General features: G+C 40.0%; 1 protein-coding gene across 3 annotated transcripts in view; it reads left to right on the forward strand.

The window, feature by feature from the left end:
* Window positions 1–15121, forward strand: part of DACH1 (dachshund family transcription factor 1) — a 457196-nt gene that overhangs the window by 408531 nt on the left and 33544 nt on the right. For all 3 annotated transcript variants that reach the window (XM_075061553.1, XM_032794125.2, XM_032794126.2), the window contains 2 exons: window positions 210–353; window positions 810–878. In XM_075061553.1, coding sequence (XP_074917654.1) covers window positions 210–353; window positions 810–878 — 213 coding nt within the window. The remainder of the gene's footprint in view (window positions 1–209; window positions 354–809; window positions 879–15121) is intronic.

Below are 15121 nucleotides of genomic sequence, written 5' to 3' on the forward strand. Positions count from 1 at the left end.
AAAGATCAGGGTGCTTTTCTGCAGAATTTAGGGTCAGTGTATTATACACCCTCTTTCTTCCTAGTAATTAGGGGTGTGGCATTAGTGGTAAGGGAGAAGACAGATGATAGTGACCCAGCTATATTATTTTTAGAAACCCATAATAAGTAGTAATTGTGTTAACCAAAATCTCAGAACCAAATGCGAATGCACTGATTTTTCCTTCCCAGCAATAATTCAGAAAAGGTTAAAGAAAGAAAAGAAGGCAAAGAGGAAATTGCAGGAGGCGCTTGAATTTGAGACTAAGCGGCGGGAACAAGCAGAACAAACATTGAAACAGGCAACTTCAACAGACAGTCTCAGGGCCCTAAATGGTAAGAATTCAGCTTTTTGCTTCTCTGTAATTAACCCTCAATTCATGTGCTGAAATAAATTGTTATATTTCTCGCAGTTATTTTTGTGGTGCAGTAGGCCAAAACTCCCTTTTGCCTTCCTCCATTTAATTGCTTCTCTAGTTGTTGTGATGCTTTTTTTGTACAGTATGTGTGAGCAAATATTACTTCACTGGAGGGAATGCCCAAACTAGAACAATTTTACATTATTAGCTTGAGAAGTCAATTCTTTGTTTTTCTCCTTGCTTAAAAATCTATTCCTCCTTAATCTTCCCAGTCTAAAAAAAATTGTCCTGGACTCCAGTCATTGTTCAACATTAAAAAAAAGAAGTGACAAAGGTTGATTGTATTGTAATTCAGCATTGGAGCAACAGGCTGTAAAAAAGGCTATAGGAATCAAATGAAATATGTGTCAGTCTTACCTTTCTGTGCTTCTAGACTCTCTGACCCCAGAGATAGAAGCTGACCGCAGCGGGGGCAGAACAGATGCTGAAAGGACAATACAAGGTAGGCATTTGCAAAAGGCTATAAATCTAGATCTTACTATATGAGTTTTTCCTCTGCTTTAGCCTGTTATTCAAGCATGTAGCCTACCATCTGGGCCACATCAAAACAAGTTCAAACAAGGTCAAGTTCATCTTGCTTGTTTATAAGAGAGAATTCATTCTGTGCTGATAGATTTTCTTTTAATTAACAGGTCAATTCTGTTTATATAAAGGGAGTGAAGAGGAATAATTAATTTGAAACTATGCTGGGTTGAATCTTAGCCCCACTGAGTGCATTTTTTTGAATGTGTATAGTCACGTCTGGGATAATAATGTTTCTTAAGGTATATTTGAACACTCTGAGCCTTTTAACCATACCAGTGAAAACCTAGATTAACCTATGGGTAATATTCAAGGTGTGCTGAAAACTTCAGAGCTAATATTCTGTGACAGTTACTGCAAAGTGTGTTTCAATAAGCTACTCCAAACATTAACAATAAATAAAACTGTGTATTCCCCTCTTAGATTTTTCATTTGCCAAATGTTCCATATCCCATTGTTTGCATTTTAATAAAATGAATCTGCTGAGTAAATTTATACTTGGAATACTAAAGGGAGTCATATTATTTCCTCCGTGGAGCTAAATATATATATTGCAAACAGCAAGATATTAGTTAAGAACAAATTCTGAAGGTAGCATTTATGTTATAATGTCATCTATAGTCAGTAAGCTAACTCTACCAACATGAATACTTAAATAACAGAAATAGCATTTGTTTTCAATTGTAAATGAAGGTGCATTTTTCAAAGGCAAGCCTAAAATGATTAGCTTCAGTAATCTCTCTCTCAGTTGCCTTTATTTTGCATTTTAAAGTCAATCATCTTAACTGTATCATTTGACGTCTTTTTGTCTGTTTCTTAATCACTTTTTCTAACCCCTAAAGGGTTGTGGCAAACTTTCCACAAAGGAGGCATTGGCAATATATTCAAAAGTCAAGAAAGCTTGAATTAATGCAACAAGTTCAAACAGATGTAAAACAGACAGAAAGTCCTTACAGAAATGTTTATGCATATTAAACAAAAAAACATGTTAAAAGTTATGGTTGCAAAGTCAAGCACTCAAAAGTTAGGAAATGCTACAGTGAAAGTTGCATGTGCATGTTAAATTGGGCCCTATTGAGTGTATGCATTATGATACATCTTTAACATAATCAAAATCTGTATTTTCCATTGAACCTTGCCTTATTCAGTGCACAGAATGGAGAGTACTTACTCAATGAGCAGGTAATCAATATTTTATGTTACCCTCATTTTGCAACATGAGATCCCATATCTTATTTACTGCACATTGTTCAAAACCTGTTGTGGAGACAGAATTGTTCATTTCCTCATGGGGCTTCTCTGTCATGCTCATCAATATAGTATCTGAGTGTTTCATAGATTTATACGCACAACTCCCCTGTGAAAGGAAGGGGTTATATTATCCCCATTATAGAGATGGAGAGCTGAGGAACAGAAAGTTTTAGTCTCTGTCTATACCAGTGATTTTCAGTGGCACTCACACTGCCTAGGTCCGGGAGGCTCTGCATTTTAATTTAATTTTAAATGAAGCTTCTAAACATTTTGAAACCTTATTTACTTTACATACAACAATAGTTTAGTTATATACTATAGAATTCTAGAAAGAGACCTTCTAAAGAGGTTAAAATGTGTTACTGGCACACAAAACCTTAAATTAGAGTGAATAAATGAAGACTCAGCACACTACTTCTGAAAGGTTGCCGACCTCTGGTCTATAATATACTAGCTTACGTTGGAATAACTTGTGTCACTCAGGGGAGTGAATAAATCATCCCTCAGAGTGACATAAGTTACTGATGTAAGCATAGGTGTGGACAGTGCTATGTCCTCGGGAGAGCTTCTCTTGCCAACATAGCTTCTGCCACTTACGGAGGCTGAAGTAGTTAAGCGGACAGGAGAGCTCTCTCCTATCAGCTTAGAGAGTCTAAATTAGAGAGTTTACAGCAGCACAGCTGTATTGGTACAGCTGAACTCTTGTAAACTCTAGTGTAGCTTTAGCCTAAGCCTACACTAGATTTGGGTGCCCAGTTTGAGACAATGGTGTCTGATTTTTTAGAGTATTCCAGTTTTTCTTAGCACTTTATCTGTTCAAAGCTCAGCTTCCATTCACTTGAGGTGTAGCTGTGAGCACTCAGCCCAAAGGTATCATGTTGGGCATGCATAAAATGAAGAACATATAATTAATGGCCACCTGTGAATAGTTCAGTTTAAGAGCCTTGTCGACATTATGTAGGAACTCCGTGGCAGATGCAGGGATAGAAACCTATTCTCCAGGGTGGCATTCATTTTTTTTTTAAGTAGGAGACCATCCTTTTTCTTTCAACAATTCCCTATCACTTTCTAACTTCTGCAATAAATGAGGCTGAGGTCCTACAAATAACAGCCTGCTTTAGTACAGAACATTGACTCTTCCCCAGAACATTGTCTATCCTGTGGACTGAATGAAGGAGTCCCATGAGAAAACTAGTATGTGATCATGTAATAAAAGACTGTACTATAATGCATACACTTAATTCTGGCATTTCCTAACTTGTGAGTACTTGAGTTTGCACCCTTAACATTAATTTAAATGGTGGAAGGAAAAGGTAGGTTTACGTGTAATTTCCTAGGCTTTTAAAAAAGCAAATTGAAACAACAGAAATTCCATCATGTGGCATCATATCAGCACTCATATGGTTCATCAGCAGGGTTGGAACCTTCAGATCCACCGCTACCTGAGTTAGCTGATAGTAGTAGTAGGTTGTCATCATCTATGTGGACCTACCACAAGAGAAGAATGAAACGCACACTTTGCCAGTAGGTTTCACAGATATTTACTGACCACAGAGGAATGTTGAGAGTCAGAAATTTTGGATTCAATCAGGGTGGATTGATTTAAATCAAAGTGATTTAAATCACCAGTTTTAATCAAAATGTAAATTAATGTGCAGAAAACTTTGATTTAAATAATAGATTTTAGTAATTTTTTGCATTTATACATTTAGTTTTAGTCATAAAGAAAGGTTGGTTTACAACCATTAAAACATGTTGATTTGCTCTAAATATAGTGTTCTGGAATCTATGAACCTATGAATTTTGCAGTACACGTGATGCTTCTTTTGTTAACCAGAAGGATACATACATTTATTTAAGCGATAATATAGCTTAACATACAATGATTCAGATTCTTATTCACATTTTTAGTTATTTTAGAAAATGGCAAATGATGTATTTCTTATTTACTAGATGATGATTCTTTTTTGTGGTTTGTGTCAAGCTCTATTTGGATGGAAATTCAAAATCAATTAAAATGCCCTAAAACAGCATTTAAAATGTATTTATTAAATAAAACTATCTTAAATATGCTGTAACCATAAGGAAAACAGTTTTGTAAAAAGTTTATCAGAACATATTTGGAATTTAAAACTAACTGATTTCTTAAACAAAGGAAAAACTATCTGTAGTTACAAAAAGAACAGGAGTACTTGTGGTACCTTAGAGACAAGTACTCCTGTTCTTTTTGCGGATACAGACTAACACGGCTGCTACTCTGATATCTGTAGTTAGTGAACTGAATTAATTATTTCTAGTCACCATGTCCTTCAAGATTTTAAAACCTAGTTTTTACTAGTAGATTGGAAGACGAAAACAAGCTTTCCTGATTTTTCAACTTCCATTTGGTTTTAACTTTGAACTAGGTGTAGTTGAACTGAACTGGTAGAATAAACTGAAATGAAAAAAAAAATCTCTCTTTACATGCAAAAGAGGCTTCTGCTATCAAAACCTGACTTAGCATTTCAACAAACTCTACTTCCAGGTACATAGCCAATAACTACCATTAGTTCAGTGATCAGACTTTCTTTAAAACATGGCAGCAAATATTTAATACTTAATAGTATTTTTGTATTTAATTTCAATTATTTTAAGATTATGAATAGTTTAGGTCTTAACATAGATTGCAATGTTCAAATTTAATTTTAAATGCATTTATTTTTAAAAATGCATATTTAACTTAAATTTAAAAAATCTGATTTAAATACGTCTGATTTTTTTTTATTAATCAATTATTATTTGTTTAAAAATTATTGTTTTGTGTCCCCCCTGGATTCAATCCCAGGTTCTGGAGGGGAATTTTCTCTAGTGGTCACAGAGACGTCTGCCCTGTTCCCATTGGCTGCAGAGCCTGGGGAGGGCACTGAGGCCATGGACCTACCTGGCCCACCACTGCCCAGCTTGGAACAGGTGCTCTGGTGGTGACAGGGACAGGAAGAGGGCAGGAGTGGGGCATTGCATTGGGAGGGCCCTAGCTGCACTCTGTGGTAAGAGACAATGGGCTGCACACGGGATGGGTTAACCCTGTGGGATAGGAGCCATTGCAGGGTGAGTGCAGGCCCCTTGGGTCCTCCTTCCCCCTGGGGGCAGGACCCTACTCCCACCACCACCCATCTGACCCCCCTACACACTTTAAATGACACTCTGCAGCCCTTTCCTGTTCCCCTCATGCTTGACCCCTTTTCCCTGTATCCCCTCTAGCTCATTTTGCCAGTCCTATCTCTCCCTGCCCCAGCTCCTCATCCCAGTCTTCCTTCTCCCTCCATATCCAGTCTCCTTCACCAGCCAATCCCAATCTCTTTCCTCCCACACCCAGGCTCCTTTTCCCAGTCTCCTGCCCTGGAACCTCTCCTGCTCTCAGTCTCAGTGCCCCCACCTCCATCTGGCTCTTACTCTGATGTCTGCGTATCTCCTCCCTGCGTTGGCTCCCAGTCTCCCTCCTGTGCCATTCTGACCCCATTTTCCACCCCATCCCACCTCTAAGTCCCAGCGTCCCTTGCTCAGCCATTCCCAGTATCCATCCATCTTAATGTTTCCCAGTACCAATCTTCCCCACAGGCTTCTTGTCCCAATCTACTTCCTCTGCCCCCTCTTCCTTCCCACCCGTATCCCAGTCTAGCTCTTGGTAATATGGATGGTACAATTGCCTATTTACCAACAATCATTAATTTTTTTAAAATTTTCAGTATTGAATATGCTGAGCTAGGCAAACAAAACGGGGTTCTATGGGGAAGCGAGAATAAAATTAATACAAATTTTGAAAGATCTAGTGCAATTTTAGAAAAGTTTAAGCCAAGAACTTAGGCAAAAAATAAAAATAAGTTAAAATATAAATAAAATCATTGCTGCTTATTCTAAAAATAAGTTGGCAGTTAATTGTACCCTAATAAAATGATATTGTCAACTTAAGAATCACATTTAAACCTGATTTTTTTTTAACTTGCCATTGTGATTACTTTAACTGGGAGAGATCAATTCATTTGTCCACAATCCTTTTCACTGTGGGCCCTATATAGACTTTTAGTCACACTGTTGTTTATGTGGGTCTTTATAACAACAAGGGAAAGAAAAAAGCATATTAAAATACAGGAAAATGTGAATGTAAAAGCACAAAAATTGAAAGAAGAAATTAAAAGCAGGCATAGTACTTAACACTCCTTTTAATTCACTTTTTAGTTTTTGTCTAGATTTCAATAAGAACTGAAATCTATGGGCCTCAAACACACACATATATTTCCTAATGACACAGTCATATTAAACATTTTTTTTAAAAAAACTGGTGTCAACACTGGTTTTATGTATTTTTTTCCTTGTTCTTGATTTTTAACAAATAATAAAGCAGGTTATCCTCTTCTCCATACATATTGTAGGTTCACTAGATACCTATGCCTAGCTCCCAAGCAGGTCTCCCAAGACTCCCTCATCCCACACAAAAAGGTACCATACAAAGAAATGTTTAACTTTTATATATTGTTTTGTTACCAGGCCTTTTGTTAAACAAGAAAACAATGACATTTACTGACTCCCTTATTTTTTGTTCTTCCTCAGAAATCTCTCTCTTCACTCCACTTTCTTTCCCTCTCTGCTGGCTCTTTTCCCTCTAATGCATCTGTTACCCCTATAAATCTCTCCTTTCCCAACTTTCTTTCCCCCCAGCCTTTTCCTCCACTCCCATCCAGCTCGCACATAGCTCCTCCCAGTTCTCTTTCCACATCCTTTTCAGTACAAACCTGTTCCCTGTTAACTCTCGCCCCCTTCTCTTCACTTCATGTCCCTTTTTGTCTCACATGTTCTGGTTACCGATCCCTAGCCTGTTCCCATTATTTGTCCACTCTTCCAACCCTTTCCTGCTTTTTTTAAGCTTTCCTCACTTGCCTCCTGCCCTTGAGGCTCCCTTCTCTCTCTTGCCTTTCCCATTTTCTACTGCCTCCGTCAATTCATTTGTTCTCAGTTCATCATTTTCGTTTGCAGATGTGATACTCAATGAAGATCCTATGACTTCTCAACCACTCCTCTGCCAACAATCCATCATCTTTACCCTGGTATCCCATAGTCTCAGGCTCATGATTTCCCTGGCCTCTCCAGATACCCCATTCCATTTCCTGAGTTCCTCCTTGGCCCTCTGCTCATCCCCATGGCTTCCTTGTGTCAATTATTCTTTCAGACTAGCCTCTCTTCCATAATTTCAGCTTCTGATGCCAGCATGCTCCAGTCCCTCTTCTGGCTGCGAATCTCTTCATTGCTCCATTTCCTGTTTCTACAGCAAACTGACCTTCTGCCCCCCAGCAGAACAATTCTCTACCATCCAGTGAATCTTCTGCCTCCCATCAAGCATACCTATCGTCTTCCTCCCCTCATCCCCTAAAGCAGAGTAATCCTGTGTTTCCCCAATTCTTTCCAGCAAACCAATCTCCTCTGTCTCCCTTCATTCAGGTTCTCTAACATATCTGCAGGCTGATTTTCTGACTATAGGTGAAGAGATGCTAGAAATGGTTCCCAACTACACTCTGACCCTGTGTAAGAAGGGAAGCTATCCTGTGCACGGAGTTCCCATCCAGATCTGGCTCACTAGAGCATCTATCCCGCTCCCCGTGAACCCACAGCAGGGTTCACATTGCCCGTCTGGGAAACTAGCTGAGTCTTCCTCCCACAGGTAGCTAGTGGGGGGCAGTGCTGAGCAGTTGCAGCAGAGCAGGAAGAGCCGCTCCAACTCAGCACATTCCATAGTCACACAAGGAAGTAGTGCTCTCAGGGCTATGAGTCAGGCAGTACCTCTTACCACCTCTCTGTTGTGATAAGCTTAGTGCTGAGCGACACCTTTGCTAGGAGCAGGTTGATATTTGTAAGTAACATGCATGAGGGACCACACTGTGGTTTTAAGCCACAGCTGGTAGTAGGAGTGGCATGAGATGGATGGGCCCAGCAGGAAATATTGGAGCAATGTACATAGTCGATCTACTCTTAGGTAGGCACAGTACTGTTCAGAGCACCGAGAGGTTATGGCATCCTTTGTTCAGATGTGTCATATGTTTCTCAGCCAGCTCTGGGCCCACTGGGGTTTTGAGTAACACCATCAGTGAGAGAGGCTCATAGGAGGCTCATAGGACCATGTCCAGCCCCTTTGTGGAGGCACAAGGTGGAAGGTTCCTGTGAGTGCCCATGCAAAGCCCATGCAGAATAGTGTCCGTGCAGTGTTTCCATACGCATCATATGACAGAACTAATATGTTGGTGATTTAACTGTGCATATTCCAGGTACTTAACACATGCACTTTGCTGTTTAAATATTGGGCAGATTTTTAGGGAACAGGCTTTACAAGCAGCTGCCACTAACATTAATGGGAATCATTTAGATAAGTCCTTAGTCTCTTGACTGAAAACATAACCTGAATTGTTTTCTGAAATCATCTGAAACTCTTTTAATCTATTATTAAACAATGAAAATGAGTGCAATAATCTCAGTAAATGAACATTTATGTTTGATTCTTTTGCAAGATACTTGTCTTATGTTTGAAAAGTACACTTCTGAGATACCTGCATATTTTTAAAAAAAACTGTGGTTGTTATATGCACCACATGCACATAATTGTATTTATGATGTAAAAATTTTGACCAGGCGTTTCTCAATGCTTTACAGCATTTATTATGACAAATATAAACCATGTTCAAAGAATATTTTTAAGGTCACAAAGTCAAGCATTCAAAGTTAGGAAATGCCAGAGTTAAGGATGTCCTTACAACCTTAATTCAGTCGCCTTGTGCAAAGCATTTTGATATAGCCTTTAACTGACTGATCATGTACTATTATTTCCACAGAAAGGTGGCCTCATGCAGTGCACAGGATGGACAGTTCTCACTTAATGAGCAGCTGTTCAGTATTTTGCTTTATACTCATTATTCACTGTATGGCTCTGTGCTTTATTTATTAACAGAAAAAATAATATCTACCTCTTACATAGCAATTTGTATCAGAAGGTCTCAAAGTGTTTTACAAAGGAGGTAAGTATTATCTCTGTGTTTGCTTTTTTGTTTTTTGTTTTGGTTTTTTTTGTTTACACAGGATAACCTTAATTCTGGCAATTCCCAACCTTTGAGCGTTTGAATTTGCAACCTTAATAATCTTTTAACATAATTCTATGTGTATAAATTCCTAGGTTTTTAAAAAGGAAGACTGAGAAAACAGACGTGTCATCATGTGGCATCGTATTGACACTCGCATGGCTCATCAACAGAGCTGGAACCTTTAGATCCAGAACTCAGACCTGTGTCACTTTAACTAATAAAGTAATGGATAGGAATAGTAGATTGTTATCCTCTGTGTGGACCAGTAGTAGAGGGGACAAGATGCACATTTTGCCAGAGGGTTTCACAGACAATTTGCTGACAAAAGGAATGGTGAGACTCTGGAAACCTGGATTCCATTCCAGGCTCTAGGGGAGAGTGTGTCCTAATGGTCAGCAACTCTTCTCCCCTCAAACTTGAACCCTTCTGCCACATTCCCTTCCAACAATCCCAGTCCTAGTCCTGTCTCTTCCTCACCACTGGCTCCTTGTCTCAGTCCCATTCTCCTTGCCTACCCACTCCCTGGTCTCCACTTCTCAGGCTTCTTATCCCACCTCAGTCTCAATTGGATTCTCCCTCCACCCCATGGCCCAAGTCTTTGTTTGTCTCAGTGTCTTTGCCCAGCCATTACCAGTTCTCACCACACACCTTAGCTCCTTGTTAGATCTGTCTCTCTTCTCCCTCAAACCTCTATTCATTCCTAGTCCCATTTTCCTTGACTAGTTAGTTCCAGTCTCCTGCCTCTCCCCAGCTCCTTGTTCCATAACAGTGGTCACCCCTAAATTTCCCTCAACCGCTCCCGATCACCTTGTCCAGATTGTCCCAGCCTCTTTTCCCCTCCCAGCATCAGTCTCCTTATGCAGCTAGTCTTAGTCTCTTACCCCAAATATCAGTCCCAGCTTGTCTCCTGCCCTCCTGTTCTAGTCTCACCAAACTCCTTGTTTCAGTGTACTCCTTTCCCTTCTCCCTTCTCCAGCTTTTTCTCCTCTGCATTCAAATCAGAGAGCTTCTTGCTCCAGGCTGCCTGGGTGTAGCAGGAAGTTCACTGAGAGCACAGGAGAGATTGGTTCCCTTCTCGAAGTTCCAGTGCCTGTCCCCAACTCAGCCTGATCCAGCTGGGAATAGCCATTGCAGGAAAAGTGTGTCTTTGCCCATGTAGCCCTAGACTGAGGCATGCATAATCACTCTGTAGGGAGAGTTCATATGCAGTGTGGTCCCATGTAGGAGCTGGAAGAGATGCTCATTTGCTCTGTAGGGATGACCCTTGTAAAGTTTGGTCAACACTAGGAGCTATGAGGGGTTCGAACTTGGTAAGTGATGATGATATCTGTGGATATTTTAACTTCTGACATCTAATAAGTCTTTGCTGAGCATTTGATTTTTCAGAGGCTTATAACTTGACCAAATTTGGTGGATTTTCACAGAGACAGCAAGAGACACATTCCTGACACAAAGGCCTCCCCCTGCCAAATTTCAGGTCCCAAAGCAAGGGGGGCACTAAGGCTGTTCAAAGAAAAGGTAATCAGAATTTTTAATATGGCCAAGACAATGTATTTTTCCCTATCTTAGAAATGAGCTGAACCATTTTGGCTGGAATTTAATATAAAATCAATCAGTCAGTCAGTCAGCCTGAGTCAGACATTCAGCATAGAAGATTTCAGCCCAATTGAGTAGAGATTGGCAAAGTTATAAGCAACTGAAGATAGTGCATTGTCTAGGTCAGTTTTAAAAATCAGCTTACATTGAAAGAACAAAAGTTACTGACATTTCTATTTGTTAGTGTTTGGTTTTTATTGTTCACAAAGTTTCCAACACATTACTAGTTTCTTATAACAAGAAATACCTATTAGATATGGACTGCAAATATGTGCAAGATCTGAATTATCTTAATATTTTGTTCAGATTAGTGAACCACCTCAAAGCACTACCTGATCACTAGTCTCAAATGTTCAATCTATATTTCCAGTCTTTTCTTCCTAAAATGTGTACTTCTTAATTTAAATCTCTGTAGTCTGCTCAGGTACAGTACATGCACAATTTTATGTCTGAGATACAAAAGATTATGATTGCAGGTAATTTATCACAGATATTACTCTGGATCCCATCTCCTGACAATGCAAGATTGTTCTAATGATTTGTCAAGTCTAGTTTTAAATGTCCCAAGTGATGGGGCATCCCCTTCTTTGCTTGTCCCACTGCTTACTAGTTTCCTCTAGTAGGACATTTAACTAAAATGCCTTTCCTTAAAATCCTCCTTTGATTGATCTATTTCTTCCATCATTTCATCTCTGGTGTCCACCTCTTTACTGAAATTACTGGCAATCTAAGGGCTTTGTCTTTAAAATGTTTGGACCCTCTACTTCCCTCAACACCATGGATTATTTTTACATTAAAACCCTCTTCTCCCTGGGCTTCTGTGACTATAATAACCTTATATAAATTAACCTCCCATGCCCTTTTTGCATTTCTTTTAGTGGCACTTCTTTCTTCTCTCTCTCTCTCTGCTGCTCTGATGTGTCTCAGGTCACTGTCTCTATTCCTCTCAGTTTCTCCCTTCTCTCTAATTCCAAGAGCAATTTCATCTGCTCCCATAGTTCCTTGAGGACAGGGTCGTTCATCTGTACAGTACCACAAATGCCAATAATGGTATGTACATTGTGATATTGATTACTCCCTAAGGAAAGAAAAAAAATCTGATTATTTTATTATACTTTTTTCCAAGTCGTTCTTGACTTTTCTTTTACCAACAGTTTATAGTTACAGTAAATATATATCTCAAATAAATCATTTTAAAGTTCTGCTTTGGTATTCAGTTGACACTTCCTCATCAGCTCTGGAAGCTGCTGTACCCTATGTAATGCCACCTGTTAAGTACAAGAAGTTTTGTTGCTCATTCCAGGCAACCAGTATGGGACTTGTAGTAAAGAGGGGCTGGGGCTGTCTGCGTGTGACTGGGTTCCCGGGGTGCAACCTGAATTGTGAGACTGCTGAGTCCTCTGTCTCAGCAACCTGCGCTCCCTATCATACTGTAATGCTGTTGGCAAGCTACAAACCTCTGGGAGATACTGCACTTACACAGACATCCACAAGCAAGGACAAACCCAGCTGAGTTACATGAACGCCTCTCCCAGCCATTCATGAACCAACAATAGAAAGGCTCCAGTCAATTTCTCCCAACTTCCCAGACTTCTACCATCTTGCCCTTGTCAGAAGCCTGACCAGGGTAAGTTCATTAAGCAGGCCACCCCTCCCTTGATTTGGAGACGACACACACTAGCCTTTATAAACTGAGCTGAGATTTCCAAAGCAATTTAACCAAAACACACTGTTTTGGGTAAAATATAAAATAGATTTGTTAACTGCAGAACAATAAATTTTAAATGATTATAAGTAATAAGCAAGGAAATCAAAGTTGGTTACCTAAGAAATAAAAATAAATTTTTGCAATCTGAGTTCTATAAATTAAACAGGATTTGAATCAAACAGTGTCTCACCCTGACAGATGGTATAAACAAATCAAAGATCTTTGATACACAGGCTAGAACTCTTCTCCAGCCCAGGACCACCCTCCCCTGTTGAAAGTCTTTGTCCTCCAGAGGTTTTTTCCAGGTGTTGAGTTGTGGGAGGGGGGAGTGAGGTCAAGTCATGATGTTATTTCCTCTTTTTATAGTTTCTTCCAGCTTTCTGGAAAGATCTATGCTTGTGACATGGAGGTCCACACCCATTGGTCAAGCAGCCTCCATTGTGTATGTGCTCTAAGAGAAGTCTATGGTTGCTGGGCAAGTGGATTCCCCTTTAATGGGCTATCAGAACATCTGGCTACTCTACTGTTATACTTGAAAGGCTGGTTGTGAGTGTTCCCAACCTCACAACATATTTCAGTAACACACACACTGCAAAATTTCATGACTCCACAGCCAATGACAGCACATACAATCCAATAGGATATTAATGTTCAACAGATTGAGACTTTTAAAATGATACCTCACAGTGCATACTTTGTACAAAACATATCATAATTATATGACAGTAGAGAGTACGGGGCTTTCAGGCTGCTGTTTTGAGGTACAGAATGCCACACTGGGGACTGCAGAAGTTGAGCACTTTGGAAGGGAAAATAAACTAGAATCTGGAAACAGAGCTCTCAGAAGCCTAGAAGGAACAGAAGAATTTTTTGCAGACATCATGGATAACTTCACAAGGAATCATCAACTGCTTCTTATGCTGTGGCCCAGCGTTTCTCAAACTGGGGTCGCCGCTTGTGTAGGGGAAGCCCCTGGCTGGCTGGGCCGGTTTGTTTACCTGCTCCGTCCACAGGTCCGGCCGATCACAGCTCTCACTGGCTGTGGTTCGCCGCTGCAGGCTAATGGAGGCTGCTGGAAGCGGCGGCCAGTAAGTCCCTTGGCCCGCGCCGCTTCCAGCAGCTCCCATTAGCCTGGAGCAGCGAACCGTCGCCAGTGGGAGCCACGATTGGCTGGACCTGTGGACAGGGCAGGTAAACAAACTGGCCCAGCCCATTAGGGGCTTTCCCTACACAAGCGGCAACCCCAGTTTGAGAAACACTGCTATGGCTGCTTGTGGAAACAAATAGCTGACTCACCCAGATCCATGCAGGTAGAAATGGGGTTTACGATGAAGCAAAGGCAAAATAGTGAATGGCTTCTTCTTGAAGATGTATTTGTCTCAGAAGTTCAATTTTGGTTTGGAAGCTCCTCAGCAGGTTTTTCCAGTGTCTCAGACTTTCAACTGGACATAAGCTAAAAAACTACATGGGACAGAAACTCAGAGAAAGGAGATTTGAGTTTGGATCCATCTAATAGTGAAAACATAAATTCCTGGGAATGGAACATCAGATCCTAGTATAGTGAGGACTCTTTGGCAACAACCTGACATAGAAGGGCAGTTCTTCTCAGTCTGACCTTCAGGTTTCTTCCTGTCACTGGCTGTCAGATTTCCAAAGTTCAGAGAGATCACTGAACTCAATGCCTACATTTATAATTACCTGTAGAAATCAAAAGGAGAGGGTTTGTAGCTTGACAGTATTCTTCAGTATTGTCCTAGCATCTTTAGGTGAGAGCAGTGAATTAAGCTATGGGACAAATGTAAAAAAGGAAACAGTATGGAGCAAAGATGTCACAGTGGCCCTTTAGGGAGAGATACCTGCTATCTTGTTATTGATGCCAAAGTCTGTTAGAAAAATTGGTGGATTTATGGCAATGTATGCACATACCCCACTGAGTCCTAGAGGGTGAATATATTCTCTTCATCTCTCCTCTCTTTTTCTGACGCTGAATGGCAGACATAATATCTTAAAGTATGTTTTTATGTCAAAGACTGAGATTTTCATAAGAGTCTAATGGAGATAAGTGCCCAAATCCCATTGATATCCCTTTAGCTCCTTTGAAAGTTCTAGTCCACATGATCCTTTTTTATTTGTGTTTAGTCTTCTTAAAGTTCTTGAGGATCAGGCCTGAATCACGTGCAGTAAAATATACTTATAATGTTTTAATTTCATTTTGATTGTTAACTTAAACTTCAACTGCCTTTTGACTGCTGGGTGCAGGAGTTTGAATTAATATCGTGCTCTTTTTATTCATCTGTATAAAGCCATACACCCAATGAAATTACATACATCATAATAAATAACAGCATTAATCTCAGCACAGCACTTTGAATTATGGTAATTCATGTGCAGCTGCGGAAATTTCCCTGAAACTAAGTATTGTCATTGTAGCTTTGTTCCAGTCTTAATGGGTGATTCTAGACTCCCAGTGAAAAGGCGAGCATAACAAACTATACCAGTTGGCTCATG

Source organism: Chelonoidis abingdonii, chromosome 1 (genome assembly GCF_003597395.2).
Source record: "Chelonoidis abingdonii isolate Lonesome George chromosome 1, CheloAbing_2.0, whole genome shotgun sequence".
Lineage (NCBI taxonomy): Eukaryota > Metazoa > Chordata > Testudines > Testudinidae > Chelonoidis > Chelonoidis abingdonii.